Below are 22,252 nucleotides of genomic sequence, written 5' to 3'. Positions count from 1 at the left end.
TTAGCTTCACACCTCCTGGCTCCCAATCTTGGTGGGTGAATACTGCTCCAGTCCCAAGGCCGTTGTTGCTCTGACCTTTGTGCATTCTCCTTCTGCCTCCTCCCTCCTGCACCTCACCATGACATATCCTGCTCCTCCCAGATCTCACCTTCCCTGGAAACGTTTGTTCCCCCACAGCATCTAACTCCACTATGGAAGCAGTCACGGTGCATGAGCGGTCTGACTCGTCAGGCCCCTCATCCCCAGCCAGAGCTCTTTGGTCTCGTTTGCCTTTGCGTCTTCAGCATAGCACAGTGGCACCAGCATCTTGGAGCCCCCGAGATAAACTCTGAACAAAGGAATTAAGGTCGCAAATTTTGTGGGGGTCAATCTTCTCAGGGTCTTCCTCTGTGGTACTTGAAGATCCTCACCCTCTTCCAAGGCAATGGGCTTCGGAGGGATAACGAACTCCCAGAATTTATATAAAAAGATTATCTATTTTCCTGGGACTGATTAGCTTTCACTGAATTCTCTAACCCTCCCAAAATTTAAGAACCACCATTTCAGGAGTAATCAATTATGTTCTTGATCTTCATTAGACCATAGAGGAATACAGCTTCCCCTACCATGTCAAATAAATATGATGCTCAATAAATATTTTAGCAGATATTATGGAGATGTATAACATTTAATTTCCAATGAGAGAATACATGAACTAGGAGCATGTGGGCAAAGCTGCAGAAATGTCTAGCTGATTCATGAAGAGAGCCAGAGTCATTATGAATGAAAACATCTTGATTCTAATCCAAATGTCTTAGTAGTCTACTTAATTTTTCCCATAAGTGACTATCCTTGTAGCAGACTCCAAAGCTGGTGACACCTAAGGCAAAAATAAAAAATAAATAAAACTTCCCCTTCACTCATTGCCTGCCTGAACTGCTAGCTAAACATATGAATTCTGTCTGTGAAAAAAACGCATATACATATATATACATATATAGCAATCTTTATATCAGAGTTATTCAATTCTTAAAAAAAAAAAAAAAAAAGAAAAGACATGCACACTTACTTTGCCTGCCATTTCTCCCGAGTTTTGTTCTCGGCAGCAGGGCAAGACTGAAATCCAGAGTAGAAAGCTCCTTGAAGGGGAGGCAGTGAGCTACTTGGGAGGAGGGGAAAGGCTGCTGCTCTCCACAGGGCTCCCTCCCTCCGCAAGGAAGCAGGGACAAAGTGTGATAAGCACAGCCATGTCTCTCCCTCACTCTCCCTCAGGCCCACTTCATAACCTCTCTGCACACAATTCTGAGAGATGGATAAATGCTTTTAATGAAAAGAGTCAACAGTACTCAAGCTGTAGACTTGGAAACGGTCATGGGCACAACATTCTAACTGCCCTCCGGGAAAAGATAAAGGAGATTCATAGAAATCTCTTTTTCCTGTCTCCCGTTTCCCACCAAGTTTTAAAAGCCCTGCCGTTAGAATAGTCGAGCCTTCCCCTTCATCCCAAACAGTAATTTATCAAGGGGAAAAGCCAATCTCTCCTTCTTCACTGGGCTAAGTGGTCATGCTAATTTAATCTCATTTAATCTTCTTTTTGCCTTTGCTAGGATTTACGAATAAGACCATATTGAAGTAGGCAAAAGGAAAAATAGTGCTAAATGAATTTCAGGGTAACACTCTCCAAATCACAGTATTTTAACTTCAATTGATTTTAATTCCTGGGAGAATGAAGGCTTCTTTCAATTCAACTTTTGGTGTTCAGTGCATGAATAAATAAATGAATAGTGTAGACTAGTGGTTCTCATTCAAGGTAGAAATATTTGAAGAGGCGTTTTGATTTCCCCGATGACTGGGGAGAGCATGCTACTGAGATTTCATGGGTAAGACTGGATGTGATAAACATTTTGAAACTCAAAGGACAGCCCCACACAATGAAGAATTTCACACTGGAAGTGCTAACAGCCCTCTTACAAAACAGTAGTGTGGATCATTCAATGGTAAGCATGATACATAGAAGATTCTAACTTCCCCATCCTATATTTCATCTTTCTTTCTGAAAGAAGTCACTAAGAAGCAACAGGCCAAGTGATTCATTGCCAAACTCACTGGAACAAACAATGTTTGTATGATAAGGTTCTTCTATAAAAAGCATTAGAAACACAGCTAATGATAAACTGTAGAGAAATATTGCTCAATGTGACTCACACAAAATGTTGCTTAGGGTAGCACAGTCAGTCTCAGGCCCCTCAACTGCTAGCTACAGGAAACAGAACCACTACGGGAAAATAAAATCCTATGTTTGGGAGCAGAAGCCTCAGACAGGCAAAGGAAAGTGATTTGCTCAGTTTTATTGGAAATTTTTTTTCTCGGAAGATACATTGGGCTTCCGATTATTTCATGAAATGGGGAAATTTTTTAGTTATGATCCCCAAACCTAGCACACAGTTTCACACTAATCTTACCACCAGATTGTTTCCACAGCCCTCCAAGGTGCTGAGATTGATGATGAAAATGACCACCGCAGGGAAGGTGTTGTTATTGACGAAGCCCCTGCAGTGGGAATCCCCGTGCCTTCCGTTCAGGGCCAGGTCTGTTTCAGAATAACCGGAGAAAAGTACTGTGCAAAAATTAATCTTCATTGTAATGGCCTGTACCCCACAGTAGACATTGATGTCTCTTTCAGCTGAAATAAAAAATATGAAAAACAAACAAGTCACAAAAGCACAGCACAGGGTCCAAGAATAACTTTAAAAATCCCCTGATGTATTTTCATCCTCTCGATCTGTTTGATTCATTCTTCTACTTGAAGATACCATAATCTAACAAGAAAGTTATTAAGAAAAATATCCAGGAAAAAGAGTCTTTGGTTTAGTTATCTCAGGAGAGGTCTTTGAGTGGAGAGATTTTAGTTCATCTCTGTTCCTTGTGCCTGGTATACAGTGGAGGTGCATTAAATGTTGGTCGAGCAGTGTCAAATGATTGGAGAATTGAGTGGAAAGAATTAGGTCACTGAGGAAATTCAGAAGAGAGTAAGTGAATTATTTAGATCACCTGTCTAGAGCAGTGAGACGCACTACAAATGATGCATTTTCCCAAGTGTCAGGAAGAAGGAGTTAAAATTCAGCCTAAGCCAAACTGTTGAGCACTTTGGTGTTTTGTAACCCATCTTATCCAGGATGTAGTAACAAAAGCCATCCATCCAGATTTCATTTTATTTTATTAAATTATGCTAGAGAGAAGGAAAATGAAAATGAATCTGCTGGTACTCAAACATAAATGCATAGCTTACCCTGAGAAAACGTTGCCAGTGACAGGGCGTCATAAAAGCAATGAACTGGTGTGGAAATGTGAAAAACAATTTGTAGTTTTCCGTGATTTCATGAGTTATCCGTGATGGGATCCATTCCAGGTCTATAGAGGTGAACAGGCACACACACGCGCGTGCACACACACACACACACACACACATAAATTTTTCATGTTATTTTTCTACCTATAATGAACAAAATATATGTAGAAAATGGAGAGTTTGGCTGCTGCAAGGTAACTCTCTAGTGGCAGAAGCTTTTACTTTTATTGGTTTTGGTAATTGTTACAGGTTGAATTGTACCATTTCCTCCAGAAGAAAAAAAAAAAAAAGATGCATCTTCACATCTTCACATCAGAATGTGGCCTTATTTGGAATAGGATCACTGAAGAGAGAATCAATTTAGATGAGGTCATACCAGAGTAGGGTATCCCTAGAGTACTTAACTAGATCACTGCATATCATAAATGTATTGAAGTGAATCCATATCATTAAATACGTTATGAGAGAGGTATCATTCCTTTCTCTTATACCAGTTAAAGACTTCAGCTTCACCTTTGTTTGAGAGGAATTAACTGATGTCTACAACAGCTTAACAATGGCAGTGACTGCTTTATCCAGATATAGAGTTCTCCTCTGTTTTCTGCTTTATACCTGAAGACTTGTAACCCCTGCAATGGAACTGAATTTGCTACAAGCTAATCTCACTTGAAGAAACGATAACAAACTAACGGCTTTTTATAGTGTAAGAAAAGGGATCTGTTCAAATCCATCCTAACCCAGTTTTCTAAAGACTTTTCACGGTCCCTTCCAAGGAACACATTTTTTTTTCCTGGTTGTAGATACTAAAGACATCTACTCAGCACAACTTTTCCATTTATGAGGCTTTGAGGGGAAAAAAAAAGATACTTCAAGTTGCCAAAGGGTAATTCCTGCCAAAAGTAGAGAAATTTTTTCAGAGTTACTGAATAAGAGTTGCTCTCAACAACTAAATTTTTTAGCATTTTTATTGCCCAATCCCTGGCCTGAATTGCAGCATCCCTTTGAACGATATTTTGAATATTAAACAGCCCAATGAATACAAGCTAACAACAAAAAAACCAAGGAATTAAATACCTTCAGATGTTTGGTTTTTCGCGTTCTGTGTTTAAAGATACTACATATATTTAAAATGGTAGGCCTGCATACAGAGTTTATGTGCAGCTATGCTGCCAAAATGGTGATTTTTCCCCTGATATGTAATCAAGCTAAGCTTTTCATAGTAATAAAAAATGCAGTATTCAATTGAATTCAGATAAAAATAAAGAAAAGTTCTGCACTCTTCTTACCTATCTATCAGGCAACGAGTTTGCCTCAGGTTTTCTAAAAGTATGTAGATTTAAATATCCTGTCACACTAAATATCCTGTCACCATCTATCTCACCATGTATAAAAATGAATCCTGATTTGGGGTTCGCAGAATACGGTTACCATCTAAATGGGTGTAAAGAGGGGGTGGATCCAATTCTGTATATGTGAATAAAAACATCACCCTACTTCTTTATCTCCAATAAAGCTCCATTCCTAGAACAGCTAATTACACTTTTCCTCTTAGACATAACTAATGACAATATATTTGCAGCATATTGTTCACATATCTAACAAGTATTTCTAGCCTTGGTCTTTTTCTCAACAATTTCATATTCAACTGGCTTCCATTCAATGGCATCCAGATGAGGCTAAAGATCTCTAGCTTTTGATAGACTGAAAGATTTTTATCTCATCTTAATACTGTTTAGTTTGAGACCCACATTTCCTTTCAGTGGTGTCAATATTTATTTTAACATTTTCTAATTATTACCTGTAACAGTAAGAGCACAGATCTATGCAAGTATTCAAATAATTTGCACACATATATTCTGCAATACAAACACAGCAACATCCCAAAATTGAACTGTACTCAGCACTGCAGTGCAGTGGCTCAAAATGTTCCTTTACTATTGACCTGAAAATGTAAAAATTTATATGAAAAGCAATTCTAGGTGTCAGTGTATAATGTAAAAAAAGAGAGCAGGGTGCACAGGAGTTAAAAACACAAAGCCAGTGCCACCAGTTTTATACAGGCTAGAGGCTATTTGGTCCTATTTATTTTCAAAATCTAAACTGCATGCCAATTCATGTCAACAAAGTCTCCAAAAAAAAAAAAAAGCATTTTATTGCATACATGTTATGTGTTAGTCTCTGTGCTAGACTCTGAAGATAGAGACATTAACAAGACTCCTTTACTTCATGGAACTCATGGTTGGGTAAAGGAGACAGAGGAAAAGCTGACCATTACAATGCTGCCTGGTAATGATAGGACAGAGGTTTGATGACCATGTTATGTATAACCATGTCTTGGTAGGTCAGAGTCATTTGGAAGGGACTGTTGGGAAGACAGGACATAGTTCCAACTGGTTAAATTTTATAAGAAATTGATTAGATGATGGCGTGAAGAAAAGGGGATGTCAAAATGATGCTGAGGTTTCAAGCATTAGTGATTGGGTGGATTAGTCCCTGAGATAAGGAATACAGGAAGGAAAATGACGATGAGCTCAGTTTTTGAGAGGCTGAGGTACATATAGGATGGCAGAAATATACAGCAGCAAGTTGGAAATGTGAGTCTAATCTTTGGAGGACAGAAAAGAGTGAGAGTTATAAATGTGATAATCACCAAATACTCAGCATATCCACTATAAACAATAATAGTAGACGAAATACCCACTGAGAGCACTCAGTAAGAAATGGGCTGAAAACAGAAAGATAATTTTTCAGGTGTCCTTTAATAAGACTTTCCCTCATTTTCCCAATGAAATATAATCATTCTCTTCTGCCCTATCCCATATCACCTTAATTGTGAGTCTACTATATTGCTTACCTGAGAGTGGATATTTTGCTTCCCCAACTAGATTATGAAATCATTGGAAGCTCTGGGTTTTCTCAGAGGGCCTAACAGATACTCAGCAAGTGTTTATTAAAATAAATTTGATTAAATTCACAAACAGCATGCATGGTTTCTAACTTTTTAATATCAAGTTCCAAGATGCACAAAGAAAATACGTGCACAATGATGAGTTCATCTTGACTGTTCATCCAGAACTCATATTTCCTGTCTCTACTCTGCCAACTGCCTGAGATGATTCCTGTTTTCAGAGTTTTAGATGAACATCACAATGCTCAATGTCAGATAGTTTCTAATTCAACACACTAAATAATAAGAAATTAATGCATTTTTGCTATTTGTTTAGGTATTTAGCCTTTTTAAGTGCATCGGTCTTGGTGACTAATTACCTTGTTTTATTATTAATAATGAATTTTTAAACCATTTCCCCTTAAGAGTGATAGATATACTGATCCTTATTGTCATTAATAGCAAGCAAGTGCATAACAGCCAGCTGAGGTTGGCATAAACACTGGTTATGTAACAACATAAAGCTGGCAAGACATCATGAATACCATGCTCCAATCAGCATGTCTCATGAATATGTATTATAGAGGATCTTATTAAAATGCAGACTCTGATTCAATAGATCTGGGATGGGGCCTATCTGTGTATTTCTCACAAGCTCCCAGATAATGCCAGTGTTGCAAGTGAAGGGGAGCAGAATTTGCCACCCAAAATACTCCTTTTCGGCATAAGGATTATCTTAAACTGATTGTTTTTTTTTTTAAGAAAAAGCAGCCATAGGAGAATCTCTGAAAACAAGTGGAAGTTATCCTTCTGAAAGGACATTTACATTTATAAGAGAAATCTCCATTTGTAAGTATGTCTCCTTCTCTGTACCAGGAAGAGAGGAAGGACTAAATCTCCAGAAACTCTTACAAAGGGATGCTCCTGACTTAAATCTCCAAAATGACAATACTCTGGTTTACTGGGCTTTGCCTGATAACCTCCTGTAACCGGTTTCCCCAACCCCAGTATCTTCTTTTATTTTTAGCTGGAGATAGTATTTAAGGTAGTGGCTTGGGTCATTTCAAGGAGTTAGTTTTTCTGGGTATCGCCCATGAATACAGGTCTTACATGTTATTAAACTTCTGTCTGTTTTTCTCTAGTTAATCTGTCTTTTATTACAGGGAGCCTCAGCCAAGAACCTACAGGGGTAGAGAGAAAATAATTTTTCTTCCCCTACACAAGTCTTTTAACAAACTGAGTTGCTTAGTCACAACTATGTATTTTGATTGGGCAGAAGCTAACCCTGAGGTGGGTTCCATCTGGTAAGACTAAGCACTCCCACCAAACAGTATGATTTACATGCTTACAAGAGGGAAAGGTTTGGATGAAAAAGAGACAGGAGAGAGAGACATGAATCATGAAAGGGATGGGTGTGTGTTTGATTCTCTTCCTTTCTGAGGAACTAACTGGTTTTGAATTACAATGAAAGAGGGCTCATGAAGGGCTTTGTGAGACTGAGCCCAAATAAGTCTACTTCAGTGCTCAGGTAGATGTGTGAAATAAAATTGGGAATAGGATCAGTCTTCTCCTACCTCACCTCTACCCTATTCCACAATTCATAGCAGTTTAATAACCAGGGGAGCAGGACAGTCACCTCAAATGGCAACTATGCCCTGGGCAGTCTCTGAAACCACTGAAGGAGTCATGGGGTGGGGGTGGGTGAGTTGTGAGCAGATGAAGGTCCTGTGCAGTTCAGATGCAGGTATTCCTATGAATATGACTGCACCTGTATCTGTGGTCTGGCTTGCATGCACTTAAAGATAGGATTGGTGTAAAACCGATCACAGGAACCAAAACCTATTCAGTATAATAGGAAGGCCTTTTCTGTATGCTGAAGAGTGTATTGCTTTGTAGTGCCATAGATATCTCACCTGGAAATACAGGACAGACACCCCTCAGAATCTGTGGGGGATTGATTCCAGGACACCCCTTGGATATCAAAATAAAAAAAAATCCACAGATGTTCAAGTCCCTTACATAAAACGGCATATGTAGTATTTGCATATAACCTACGCACATTCTCCTGTACACTTTAAATCATCTTTAGATTACTTATAATACTTAGTACAATGTAAATGTTATGTAAATACTTGTAAATATAATGTAAATGTTATGTAAATAGTTGCTGGCCTGCAGCAAATTCAAGTTTTGCTTTTAGGAACTTTCTGGAATTTTTTTCCAGAATATCTTCAATCTGAGGTTGGTTGAACCCACAGATGTGGAACCCATGGATACAGAGTCAACTCTAATTTGTTCCCTGGACTCCAGTAGATATTCCAAAACCATATAATCTTAGCAGGTTATAAAAGTAATTTATATATCATTTCCATTTCTATCTCTATGAGAGTAGCAACTTTTGGCACCACATAAACTTAAAATTGCTTAGAGACAGATGTTATATTTGTTGTTTTAACTAATTTCTTTTAAGTTACTCTTCCTCTTGAGTTTTTATACAATATTGAGGTTTTGCTGCTAAAGAAACAAGAAGTTCAAAAGGGATACTGATGTTTCATCTACACGAAATACCAGCAGCTGATGCAGAATTTAAAGTGGGTTAGGAATTCAGGTTTCCTCTCTGTATGGAACAGGTTCCTCGCCACCTCAGTTTCCCACATCTGTTTCTCATTAGCAAATACAAGCTGTTGTTTCCAGGGCTGTCGGACATGCTATGTGGTCTCAGGCAAACTTTGCAGACTGCTGTTCACACTTGCTGCTCCACATTCTTTGGGACCAAAAGAGTTTGGTCAGCTTTTTCTAGCAGAAAGAAAGCACATAGGTTTTACTTATACAAGAGAGGAGGTGAAAATCCATGCAATAAAGACCTTCGTTATTAAAATAAAGAAGGATATGGATCCTGAATTATTCAGTCACTGAATTTGCCAACTAATTCCCCATCTCTCTACTGCACTTTATCACTGAAGATTAATCAGGATGTGATCAGCAGTCTCTGCCTGGATCAGTACTTCTGCCTTATCCAGTATAGTAATTGTGGTCACAGGTGCAAAGCAAAAACAGACGTTCTCTTCACAACTTGGAAACCAAAATACAATGACTACGTAGGAAGGCAGAGGAATTGGCCTTTCTTATCTACACAGAGGGCCAGCACGTATTCCCTGGGATAATAATTCCATTATTCACTCTTACTTTGTCTTTGGGCACAGAACAGTGCAATGGTTAAGCAAAGCCTAACACAGAATTAAACAGTTCATTCTGTTTGACCCACCCATGTTTCTCATGACTAGTTACTTCACTATAAAACTGTCAGGCCACAAAATTTCTGGTGTCATAAACCTAATCTCTCCTTGACTGTGCTTTTATCATTAAAGACTTCTTTAGAGGATTGAAAGTTTAGGCTGACCCTACCATCGCCCAAAAAGGGGCTGGTTCCAGAAGGTATCCATTAGTCACGGAGACTAAATGCATTTATCTGTATGCTTCACTTCAGCAAAGTAATTCCTTGGTACTCTAAAAGTCAACTGTGGTTTGTGTTTCATTCTAGGAAGAGCACAATTATAGCATCAGTTTCCTGCTATTAGCATGGATAGCCAAGAGTTAACTACTTCAAAATTAAATGATATCCCTTTAAATTTAAAATGAATTAGACCATGGTGGTTTCCTTGACTCAAGGATAAATGCCATGGAAATTATAGAAAATAGTTCTAATGTCATGAAACAGCAAAGGTCAGATAGGGTGAGATGGTTACTCTCATCATTATTAACATTACTTTGCATTTAGATAGCCCCTCTCCTTTGCCAGACTTATTCTCATTCTATCCCATTGCTGAGTATCTGAGCAGCTTGTGGAGCTTCTGATGACATCAAGGGTGAGCCTGCTGTGGAAGAGAAACCACAAGTCAAGAGGGGAGTGAGCAATTAACCTTTAGGCTCTGTTTGCTCATGCTGGTCTTTCGCAAACAACCTGCAAAAATGGGCTGACTTGGAAAGAACACCCATATAAACTTAAAGCCTCTCCTGGAACTTTTGATTTATCTTATTTATTTGATTTATCTTATTTATCTTATTTTAGATCTTTTTAATATAAATTTCAAGTTGCAACAGTGTGTGTGTGTGTGTATGTATGCGTAGGTTTGGAAAGTTTGGATATTTGCGTCTGAGCCCAATAGTGCTAAAAGTGTTAACACGTGTAAGGACAAATACAAATTAAAAATAAGCAGTTTAATTCTCCCTGTTGAAAATAAAGGAAGAGTCCATTTATATCACAAAACTTGTAAGTACTTTCTCTTCTCCTTGAAATGTATGTAAATCCTTTTGAAAATTATACAGGGCTTTTGTCAGCTTTATGACCCAGTGATGTCTTTCTCAAGGACCTGGGAACCATCTCTCAGAACTGTAAGGAAAATAGCCTTCTCTCACAGCCTGAGGAGAGAGGACCCTAACTTCTTTGGAGGGAGCCTTGCTCCAAATTGTAAAAGTAGCTCCTTTTATAAAGAGACGAGAATTTAATTTTTTCCTTCGGATAAAGCCAATACACTAACACAGATTGTCACTTCAATTACCAGGTAAGTTCAGGATGAACTATATGTGACAAATGATTGGTCAAGTTTTCTTACTAGAGGACTAATTATTATTTACTTTGAAAACCTGTTTTAAGGGGTTGCCTCTGCTTGACTATGTAAAAGAGTGAGACCCCTTTCTGCCTTTGCAACCTCTTAGTGGATTGCCTGTGCTAAGCATCACATTCTGGTTTAATGCTTATTCAATGATAAATGTGTTTTCATCTCTACTATCACTGTGCAAAGGATTCCTGGGTTGGGAGAAAGTTTTGTGTTTAGTTATATTGCCCCAATACACGACTGTGCTTTTAAATGGAATAATGGACTCAAGAAAATAATAAAGCATACTGTCAGTCATTTTCAACCATAATGCACACGAGACTCAACTGCCGGGTTTAAAATACAGATTTATAGCATATTTGGAAATTCTGATACTACATACCTAGGATGAAGCAGTGAAGTCAACTATCTCAGGTGACATTGTGGTGGTCAGTGGGTACCATTGTAGATGGATGTTTTAACATAATTTTTAAAATTCACCATATGAAAAATATTTTCTTTTGCTGTCCTAGGCCCTCCTTGACTCATTTACATGTTTTATTTACATTTACAAGTATAATAACTACAGCATCCACTAGGTCCTCTCTGCCGAGCAGTCGTCTTCCATTTTGGCCTTCTTTTCCATCCGTAACAGGGTAAAACTTGACTGCCCTTCCCAGTCCCCAGCCAGGCCTCTGGCTTCTCTCTCTCTGGGGGCCTGTGCCTCCCGCTTTACGAGGAGGTGAACACAGTTAGCATCTCTCAACTTCTCTGCTTGTGTCTTTTATTTCTCTTCTCTTCTAAATCAAAGAAACAGCTACCACTTTTCCAAGGTTAACTCCTCCACCTGTATGTACCTTTGATCTCTTCCATATTTTTCCCTCACTCTATTAATTATATTTTTGTTAGTATTCCCAGTCTCTGAATATTCTCCTTTTGCTCATGTATACTCAGCTGGCCACTGTCCTCCAATCCAAAAACCCTCCTTTCTCATTTACATTGCTGGCTCTGCTTACTCCTCTCTCTCCTTCACCACAACAGTTGTTTAAACAACAGTCTATTTTCACACCTTTCCTTTTCCTATACTCATTCACTGCTCACTCACTGCACAGGGATTCAGCTCTCACACAGCTATTTCGGTCTCCGCCTCCCTCATCAGACCCAGGTCCATATTTCCTACCTCTGGGTAGAGGCTGACACTTTACATTCTGAAAGCACTTCAAAGTCATTATTTTCAAACCCAATCTTTCTTTTTAAAACATGCAAATGCCTTGTACTTGTGGCGTCAGTCGATAGTATCAACATCCAGGTATCCAAGTCCAAAACATCCTCTGGTCTTCTCTTTCTCTCACCTCCCAAATGGAATCAGTCCTCAAGTTCCAGACCCAGTGAGTCCAACCACAAAACACTGTATCTGTAAACAGCGGTCTCCTGCTGCTGCTTCCACCACCACTGCCTTCACGATCTCTCTCTCTGCTTCTAACTTCATTCTGGCTTTCATACTTCCCCCAAAGTCTGCTTTCTAAAACAAAATGTGACCACACCAAACCCTTAGAAAGGTAGGTTTAAAAAGACACAATGGCTCTTCATTGCCTACAAAGAAAAACACTTTCATTACACCAATAACACAGAAACAATTGAACCTGAAGTTATTGAAACCTCTAGGTCTAACTAGTTTACAGGTTACAGGAAAAGAGGAGAATGTTAATTGACACATCAGAGTTATAGTCAACCAGATCCAGAGTGTTGGAATTCTACAAAATAAATGACCAGATTATTTAAAGAGATAAATGGCATTCTAGAAAAGCAAGAGACTGTTGTTATAAATTAAAATAGACTTAGGACAGAGAATAATAAATGCACCATGTGAATGTTTTGGAGACAACTTGGATGAGAATTAGATGATATTAAGGAATTATTAAGTTTATTAGACATACAAGTGTAATGATTTTTAAAGTTCTTTTTAATTAGATATATATAATGAAACATGAAAAATGAGTTTATTTTAAAATATTTCACAGATGGGGTAGTAAGAAGGAGAGAAAAGTGAAACAAAATTTATAAATGTTGACAATGGATAAAGCTGGATGATTAGTATGAGTGCTTTTTTACTAATCTTTGCTTTTCCATATATTTGAAATTTTCCATAATAAAAATATTTTTTAAAGCCCTATCACTTGTGAAATTCAAAATCATTAAGAACCCTACCTTAACATACCTTTCTGGACTTACCTTGAGTCATTTCCCATTCGGATCTCCTTATTTTACCTAACCTGCCAAGTGCTTGCTTGCTAGGTCTGGGCACATGAAGACATTCCTGCATACTCTTGTCTTTATTCTGGAGAAGACAGTTTACCTCTTCAAATAAATTAGAAATCTCACATCAGCTACATAACCACCTACTGACTGCTCTGTGCAGGTGTGCTGCTGCCCTGGCATGCTCCAGACACAGGACTACTGGCACAGAATGTGAACCATGGCAGAAGCTATTTCAGTTTGCATGGCATATATAGAAAAGCAGTTTCAGATTGTCTAGTCTTTGTTTTGTAAATATTGAACTGTGGTTCTATAACTTTAGCTGATGCAAAAAGATGAATACTTAAATGGAACCTTAAATTACCTGTAAAAAGTGTAGATTTTGGGAAACTGTGGGACACATCTATCAATATGGTCAAAATCTCATACCTGTCACAATACTGATGGGTGGCTGTAAAATGCATTTTGAAGCTGTGTAGTATGTGAAAGCATACTTTGGTGGTGACCAACATTCCACTGAAATAGTATTTTTTGAATATTGCAAAATATTTCATACTTTCTTAAGTATCACTTATATATAAATCTACTAGCATATAAGAACAGTTTTGAAAGAATTAACTTATGAGGAAAAAAGGCATCAATTAGGCAAATTTTGAATGAAATTAGCCTCTCCTGATTTTATCAACCATTAGCCAATATTTTTCACATCTGTGAGCAGCCATTATAATAATATAAACTACAATGAACACTTTGTATGTTAATGTGGTTATAAATTACAACTTCAGAAAAATGTCTTTTGTCATTTGCCATTTGTTAATATCCACTTAATATAGATGGATATCCCCCTCATTTTCCATATGTATTTAAATGATTTACTATTCAAACATAATCACGCTTTCCAGATACAATTACAGAAAAGACTGGGTTCAGACTTACCAGGAAATCTACTGTGGAGGTTGGCGTCACAGTTGTAGCCATTGAACTGAGCAGACCCCGGAAGCACTCTACTTGTTAGAAGCAACAGCAACCATATTTGTTCCATTGCAAAACCTGGAAAAGAGTTACTTTTCATGTGGACATCACCAGCCTTCACTCCTATTTGCTGGGAAGACTGAAGCTGATCTCAACTCACTGTTGCATAGGCAGGCAATCTACGTTCATACAGGCAAAGCTCATTAAAGGCCTAAGGATTATTAAGAAATACTTATTAACAATGCGGCAGAGATTTTGGTTACAATATTTCAAAATTATTTTTTATTCTTTGACTCCAGTTTGCCAAGGGTGACAAAGCTAGGCTTCTGTAGTAGAAGAATTAAGATATGAACCATAACATTTGCAAAAGAAAGGTTCTTTTTTTATAACAGGAAGAACTCAAACCAAGTATTTGGCAGATTCAAACAGTATAGCTGGGCAGACTGACCAGTTTGGAGGCAATGCTACACTTTCAAGTCCATAGTCAGAGGGATTTAGCATTCAATAGTTGATTTTCAGAGAATTCTTAATATTCTTGACCAAACAATGTGAGGGAAATTTTCCCCTCGGCAAAGGAATTCTAGAATATTGCTACTTCTCAAAAATCAATGGTTTGTGCATCATTTTCTCAGAAAACACAGGAATAAAGCAAAAGGGAAAACAGAAAAATACAATGTGTGACATGACATCATGGTCTCTCCAATGACTGCTCATTGGTGGATAACAATAACTGATAACAGACATAAGAAAATCTTGAATTCTTAGGAGAAAGTAATGGAAGGTGATTTTTTTAAGTTGTCAATGTGTGTTGAACAAATAAATATAAATTGACTTTAATGCTTAAACACCAGTCAGTCTGATGTTTAAATTTTTTTCCTGGATGTCCTTTTATTGGCCTAATAAGGTTAAAATATCTTCTGGAAATGCCCAACTTATTCTCAGAGCACAGCTTATGCACTGGAAAAAAAAATCTTTGAGGTTGGTGGTTTTGGTCTGTGCATAAAAAACAAAAGGAAAATAAAAAAATTGTAAATAGCTTACTCAAATAATTTAGTGCATTTTTAAAGCTTTGGGTTTGGGGGAAAAATGGTGTTTTAGCTGTTCTTAAAGATCTACCCTTAGATGATTAATCAAATCTTTAGCAAAAGGAAGGAAATACATCTTGCTTTTGAATCATCATTTGAGCATAACAAGTTTATGGTGAACAAAGTCACTTTGGTGAGGATGTGGGAAAGGAAACCATGAGTTTACTCCCAAAAACAGACAAAAAAAAAAATATTAATTCAACAGGAGTTTCCTTCCTTCAGCATTATAACATACCATTCAGGCACAAACCCAGTGACTTCTGAAGAAAAGCCACATGTCTGGTTAGCTTTGATCCCCAGGACACTCCATAAACAAGAGCCCAGACCCTGGGCTCTCTTGGCCACACCTATGCCTTCACTGTCTGGCTCCTCAGGGCACTTCAGAAAGACTAAGACAGCCTTGCTCTTTGGGAGTCCTTGGAAGACTTCTAGGAAAGACAGCAGCTTGTGTCTGAATAGTACGTCCCACCACACACACAGCGATTCTGTGCCCCCCACTTCCTTCTCATGAAGGGGTCCTATTAATTCCTAGAAGGCACCGACACTCTAGATTCACACTGTTGTCTTTCAATCTAGAGAGGTCTCCCACCCCTAGGGATTTAGAGTCTGGAATTTTCACTGATGAGTTTTTACTATTCATAAATGCTTTCCAGCTTTTATATGCCCTCACAGTAGAAAAATAACACTTACTGAGTGGACACTGTGCACAAAGGAGGAATCGTGCGCCAGATCATTTACTTAAAGTCTCTCATTCATATCCTTATAAACAGTGGATGATATTAGAATTACTATTCCATACAAAGGAAAAGAAAAATAAGTCTCAGGATTCTAAAGTGACATGGAAAACAAGTAGAGGAACTAAAATTCAACTCCAGATCTTTCTGATACGAGTTTGCTGCAAGACCTACCTGGATACCATCTGCTATAAAATAAATTCAGTGGGGTTGTTTTGGTTGCCATTTACCAACAGTTGTTTTCCTTAGCTTTTCAAACTGTATGCCCTTCAATAGATCATTTCTTATGAAACGGAATAAACAATTCTTATGTAAGGAATGCAATTTGCTTAATAGATGTGTTTGATAATATGGACATTATGAGGGAGAAAATTACTTTTAGAAAAGGAAGATGAGGCCCTCCTTGTGAAAACAGAGAGAATTATTACCGTGGACTAAACTGGACACATCTGTGTTTACCAAAAATGGTTAAGAAACATGTGCCACTTGAAACAGTCTACTAATAGCAGTAGTAGTTTGTCAAAAAGAGGCATCTCTAGGCTCTGAACAAAACCTATATCTCTGTCATGGAGATTAAAATTCTTAATGGATTTTTTTTGATGAGAAGAAAGTAGAGGTAGAAGGCAGCTTGCTTTAACAGAAAATGCATTGATTTTGATATCAGCTGTTATGGATTCAAATCTCCCCTCAGTCGTTCTCCAGATTTGACATTTGAAAACCAAGATGATGATTATAAGACTTTATAAACTACAAGTATGTAAAGAACACAGCATAGTCCAACATACAGAAGGCACTCTCCATCCAGTGGAGAGGGATGGGAACAGGGCTGTGGTCCTCTGGCTGAGCCACCTGCTCTGGAGCTAGACTGCATGACACAATGGGGTCCCACGGGCTAGTAATGGCCCTGACTAGTTGAATCACATTATTATATTTATAATTGTATTCATACTGGTCTGTGTTTTAATATTAAGGTACATTAAGCAGGAGAATTTTAAATGACACCCGTGTCCCTTGCATAGGCAATATCCACATTCTGATCCCTGTACCATTGGCAGTGTTCATGGCACTTTCAAGACTTTGGGAGGCTCTTTATATTCCACTCACAAGATAAAACATAATGTTGAACTGTTAACATCCTCAGTCCTCTCTCCATCATTTCCTCGGCACATAGAAAACCTGACCATCAACTCACAGTAGCAAGCTTGGAGATGTCACTTGTCCCAGTTCCTAAAATTCTTTTCTGAAAGGGGATTGCTTGAGATTTGGAGACTACACTGAGACTCTTTATATTCATTAAAGCATAATGCTCTGTTTGCTTAGGCTCTCTAGCTGCTGGGCAGGTGCAGTTCTAGACATGTGTACCCCAGTCTTGACCTGGCTTAAAAAACTTAGCTGAGTTTCATGTCACCAGGTCAGACACCCTGTGTCTGTGGTCTACCCTGGGGTGACGTGAAATGCTTGCTGTTCCACTGTGGCTCCAGCAAACTCTGATTAGAGAACCTGAGCAGAAGCAATTCCCTTCTTCTCCAACATAACTAAGTGTAGCAGTCAATGCCCCTACTTCGGTGCTAACAATGGTGTATAAAACTGCCGAACACAGCCAATATTACAAGACATTTTAGTAACATATTCTTAGATAATAATAACCTTGAAGACATATATCATAGGTTTTTATACTTTTTTTAGCTCAGTACCTTCATAAATTTAAACTGATTGGAAAAGGGGAGATGATTGTACATATAATGTTGAATTTTAAGAAATTCAGAAGAGTTATTTTAAAGAGACACTTGCATCTCTCAAACTGGTACTAAGAGGCTCTGTGTTTTATACTTAGCAATATAAAGGAAGTTATATGCTAAGTGATTCGCTGTCAAATGTCAATATTTCTCATATTAAATTCTCTTTTTAAAATAACTTCTTCCAAAATGTGAATTTATAATTTATTTGCTTAAGATTGAACTTGGAGTGAGAAAAATATAATTTCACTTTTAATTCTCACTCAATTTTATATAAATTGATATAGTTCTGTCACAAACACTGCTCTTTGGATTTTATACATTCAATAATCTTTTTTTACCTTCCTTTGATTGAGGTCTCTTATGTACCAGATACTGTGCTGTGTTTAATATACAACTACTAACAGAGATTTAATTTTTATCCATGTAATAAATGTGGAAACAAAACCTAAGGTTTTTAATTAACTTGCCCAGGGTCACAGACCTAGTAAATGACAGAGCAGAATTCAAAACCAAGCTTGATCTTTGGAATTATAATCCTCTGTTTGACTTAATTGGAGTTTGTCAAATAAATAAAACTAATGTCTTGCTAATTTTCAGAAAGTAAATTATATTAATAATGTATTCTTAAAATATGCTTTGAACTAAATGATTCAGATGATTGAGGCAAAGTATTTTTTAATATCTACATAATTGTAATGACTCTATTTCACTTAGGCAATGAGTGCATAAAGAATATTATTCTTTTCACAAATTGATTTAATGATAGTATTAGTGAGTTTTAAGGGCTGACTATGTACCAGAATGCTTTTTAAAGCATTCTTCTAAACATATTTTCTAACCAAATTATTCTCCTTATTCTGAGGATGAAAAAACTAAGGCACAGAAATGTTAAGTAATTTGCCCAAGGTTAAAGAGACAACCAGTGTGAGAATCAAAATTCGATGCACAATGACTCCAGAAACCACCTTCAACTGTTATGTGGCACTACCTTCTAAAAAATGATCCTTACAATAGTACATCAAACGGAAATCTGGCAATTACTTGGTAAATTTAATCAATATTGATCTATTTCTGTATTCACTTTTCTTATATTATTAAGTGCTTACATGGACTTGGTACTGTCCAGGGGAGCTGAGGTACTGCACTTAGAAAAAATTTTACATAGAACTTACATTTTAGGGAAAGTAAGAAGAAAACAAAATCTGTAAGTGAAATACAGAGCATACTTACAGTAAGTGCTATGGATAAAAATTAAGTAAAAGGAATGATAGGAAATTCTGGGGTGAAGGACAGGAAGTTTTGAAATTTTAAATAGTCAGGGATATAAATCAATCCATACAAATGAAGCTCAGCAGTAAAAACAACTTCAGTTATAAACTACCAAATCTACCTGTGTTTAATTTGTACTGCACTTTTTTTTTCTCTTTAGGCACTTCCCAAATAAAACAGACTTTTAGTGCATAAATTATCCTCTGGGAATAACCTGGACACTTTGAAAAGCTGCATTAACCTTTTCAGATGAATAAAGGTGGCTCTTAGCACCCCAAAAAGGTAATGCATTAACTAGCACCCCTGTGACATGAGAAAAAATGAGTATGTTGGTAAGTGCATTTATCTGCTCTTGAGAAAAAACTCTTGCAGAAACAATTTATCAAAGTTTCATACTTTCTTAATTTTATTCCCTTCATGTGGGCTACTCTGTATGATACTATTCTAGCTGGGAGGGAAAATAGAAAATTCAAACCAAAAATCATTTCTTCAAATCTTTCATCATCAATCTAAGGCTTGTGCATTTTTTAGTAAACCAAAGTGAATTGTTTTATCTCACAGATACCCAAAAATATGAAATGGATTCTTAGGCATTGGTGCTTACCCCAGTCCTCTCATTCTCAGCCCTCTTCTGCATGTTGACCGGTGACTCTGCACAGGCTCACTGTCTCTTACAGGGGCTTAACCTCTTTCCTGTTACTTCAGTATGACCCACCCAAGCCTGCTCCTCAGATACGATCAGAAAGAACTTATTAAGCTTTAAATAACTAGAAATATTTTGAAGAGTTCCCAGGGAAGGAAAGAAGAAATATGTGTATTTTAATTGAGATCAAAGTTTAAGTTCAAGGAATAAAGTTCTATTTCAGCCTTCAAAGCAACCAACAGGAACCAGATAAGATCTGGGGCAAAAAGGCACCGAAGTTGTGCCAATCAAAACTGTCTTGTGGAGTCAAGTCTCACAGTGCTACATGGTCTTGCCTCTAGAAAAAGGACATATTCGCTCACCCTTCAAAATCACCAGCTTTAAAGTGCCGGAGACCACAACTATTTAATGAAGAAACATGTTTTCTGATCAGGTCTCTAGCCTGAAGCTCTACGTTCTTGATTTCTACGTTGCACTTGGACATTAGAAGCAACACATAAAAGGAAAATGAAAACATAAAACTTTCATCAGACATAGCCATTATTACGTACATATACATTCTTTAACATAGAGTGTCTTTGTCTTGCTAAGCAAAGAATAAAACATACTGTGTACTTTCAGAATAGTGCTTCAGAGAAGGAGACAGGTTTAGTCATCAAGAAGACATTTAGAAATGTTATGACTCTAAAGATGCTGATTTATACCATGAGGAAATATGAATGCTAAAGCGGCTCCTAAGAGAGAAACCTACTCCGGTTTTCTCTGACACAACGTGAGTGTTCATTTATTTCCCTTTGCCCGCCTTTCTCATTTTTCTTTCTGTTGAGGGTTTTTCTCGAGTACTCTACAGCATTTAAATGATCTACAGTGTTTAGTTTGGAACATTTATTCTAGCACCTTAGTTTTTGGGGTACTGATAGATTGAACTAAGTCACTCTAAAAGCATTTTTAAATAATTCACCACGTTCATTTTCAAGATACGTGTACATTTTTTTCTTTGGCAGGAGCTTTGAAGACATGTTAGTATATTGATTTTCCTTACCTTTTCATGAAATACAATGATAAGTTACTATTAAAGTGATAATTTAACTATTTATCTTAAATGTCCCTTTCCCTCTAATTAATTAAACAATTGACTATTAGCATGATCGTTTCAGAATGAAAATATTTCTCAACAGAGATCACATACAAAATATATATGAGCAGGCCTAGCACAGGAATCCACTAATCTGAAGGGACACCATGCTGATATATTCTGGCTGGATATCAAACCATCTCCAAAAAATCAAAAGTATTTGCATGGATAACAATAACAAAAAAGATAACTTCATACCTTGGTCAACTCCTGCCAAGGTATAAAAGAGCCCCTTTCTATTAATACTCTACTATTTGATATTCCTCAGTTAGTTCATTCATTTATTTATTCACTCCACAAAATTTAATGAGCAGTGTCTAAGTGTCAGATTTGAGACACTGGAATCAATCCAGTGGTGAGCAAAACAAACATGGCCCTTACCCTCATAGAGTTTACAAACCAAGGAGGGAAAATGTCATAAATAATGGCACACATGAAAAAGATACTTAAAAACATATCTGGTAAGTGCAATGAAAGAAAAGTAAAGGATGCCTGGAGAAAGCATAACATGTCCTGAGAGGAGACCATTTCTAACACATTCGGGGGATCGCTTCTTACTGAGCAGTTAGGATCTATAGCTACCTCAGAGAGTCAGTTACTCCTGAAATTCCCTGAATTGCCCATCTTTATGTGGGATTCCTGAGTAATATAATATTTTGAGTGAATTTCCTCCTGATCATTTCTGTTGTCCCAAAGCTCTTGATCCTTTCAGGAAAATAAGAATGAAACTTGTATTTAAAAAAAAAAAATATATATATATATATATATTGCCTAATTCTGACTTCAAAACAGACTTCTTTTAACTCAGAGTAGCCATAAATATCCATGGTTTTTAAGTGCTAAAGACAAAGAAGATTTTTGTTTTCTAACCTCTGGGCTTTAACTTGAAGAGCCAGACTTGGAAGACTGGGCCTACAGTCTGTACTAAAATCCACAAAGAAGATGTGAGATATGCCAGCCACAGTGGACACAGCAAGGCAGTGATGCTACCTAAAGATCAAACAGATGAGATTCCTCTGGTAAGGCCAATTAGGGCCACATGATGACAAATGGACTAAATGCCATCACCAATGCCAGGACAGTAAGCGTTACTTTTAACCAGCTAGAGTATACACTAGTTACTGCTTTTTATTTTATTTACATAATTTTTTCTTTTTTCTCTCTTTAGTTAAAAAGAATGTTAGTTACTCCAATATCTTAATAGACTGATTCACCCATGTGACCTATGAGCATGTGGAAAAAGTGCGTCTCCCCTTCCTTAAGGCCTGGGTGCAAGCTGCAGCACCATATCAAGGGAACTGTGTTCAAGGGTTCTAGGTAGTTGTAACAGCTAAAAGAGATAACTGGAGAAATGGAAGCTAAGGTAATAACCTAGAATATTTGAGAAGACTTTCTCGTCCAAACTTTCTACAAAGAAATAATCAAGGCTTGGTGGTCAGAAGTGACACCTAACATGCACTTCAAGTTTTCCTTTCACTTGGCTACACCCCCTCACCTATAACCTTCTCAGACTACAAAGGTGTTACCCACTGCTCTTCTCCTTACCTTGAAACGTGTTAAGAGTAGCGCATTCTAAGTCTCTCGTTCATGAACTCTCATCCACTCTGCC

General features: G+C 37.4%; 1 protein-coding gene across 6 annotated transcripts in view; it reads right to left on the bottom strand.

Moving 5' to 3' along the window:
- The window catches only part of ZPLD1 (zona pellucida like domain containing 1), a 335,223-nt gene that overhangs the window by 20,411 nt on the left and 292,560 nt on the right, over positions 1-22,252 (bottom strand). For 4 of the 6 annotated variants that reach the window (XM_074362581.1, XM_045503822.2, XM_045503821.2 and 1 more), the window contains 2 exons: positions 14,003-14,116; positions 2,442-2,662 (listed from right to left, as the gene is read on the bottom strand). In XM_074362581.1, the coding sequence (XP_074218682.1) occupies positions 2,442-2,662; positions 14,003-14,108 (327 nt within the window). In that variant the 5' untranslated portion in view covers positions 14,109-14,116. Of the gene's footprint in view, positions 1-2,441; positions 2,663-3,268; positions 6,993-14,002; positions 14,117-19,469; positions 19,615-22,252 lie in introns of those variants that run through there. The other 2 variants (XM_010966367.3, XM_045503824.2) reach the window with 2 other exon arrangements.

Source organism: Camelus bactrianus, chromosome 1 (genome assembly GCF_048773025.1).
Source record: "Camelus bactrianus isolate YW-2024 breed Bactrian camel chromosome 1, ASM4877302v1, whole genome shotgun sequence".
Lineage (NCBI taxonomy): Eukaryota > Metazoa > Chordata > Mammalia > Artiodactyla > Camelidae > Camelus > Camelus bactrianus.
Note: the sequence above shows the minus strand (reverse complement) of the source record. Positions and strands in the feature narration are given on the sequence as shown.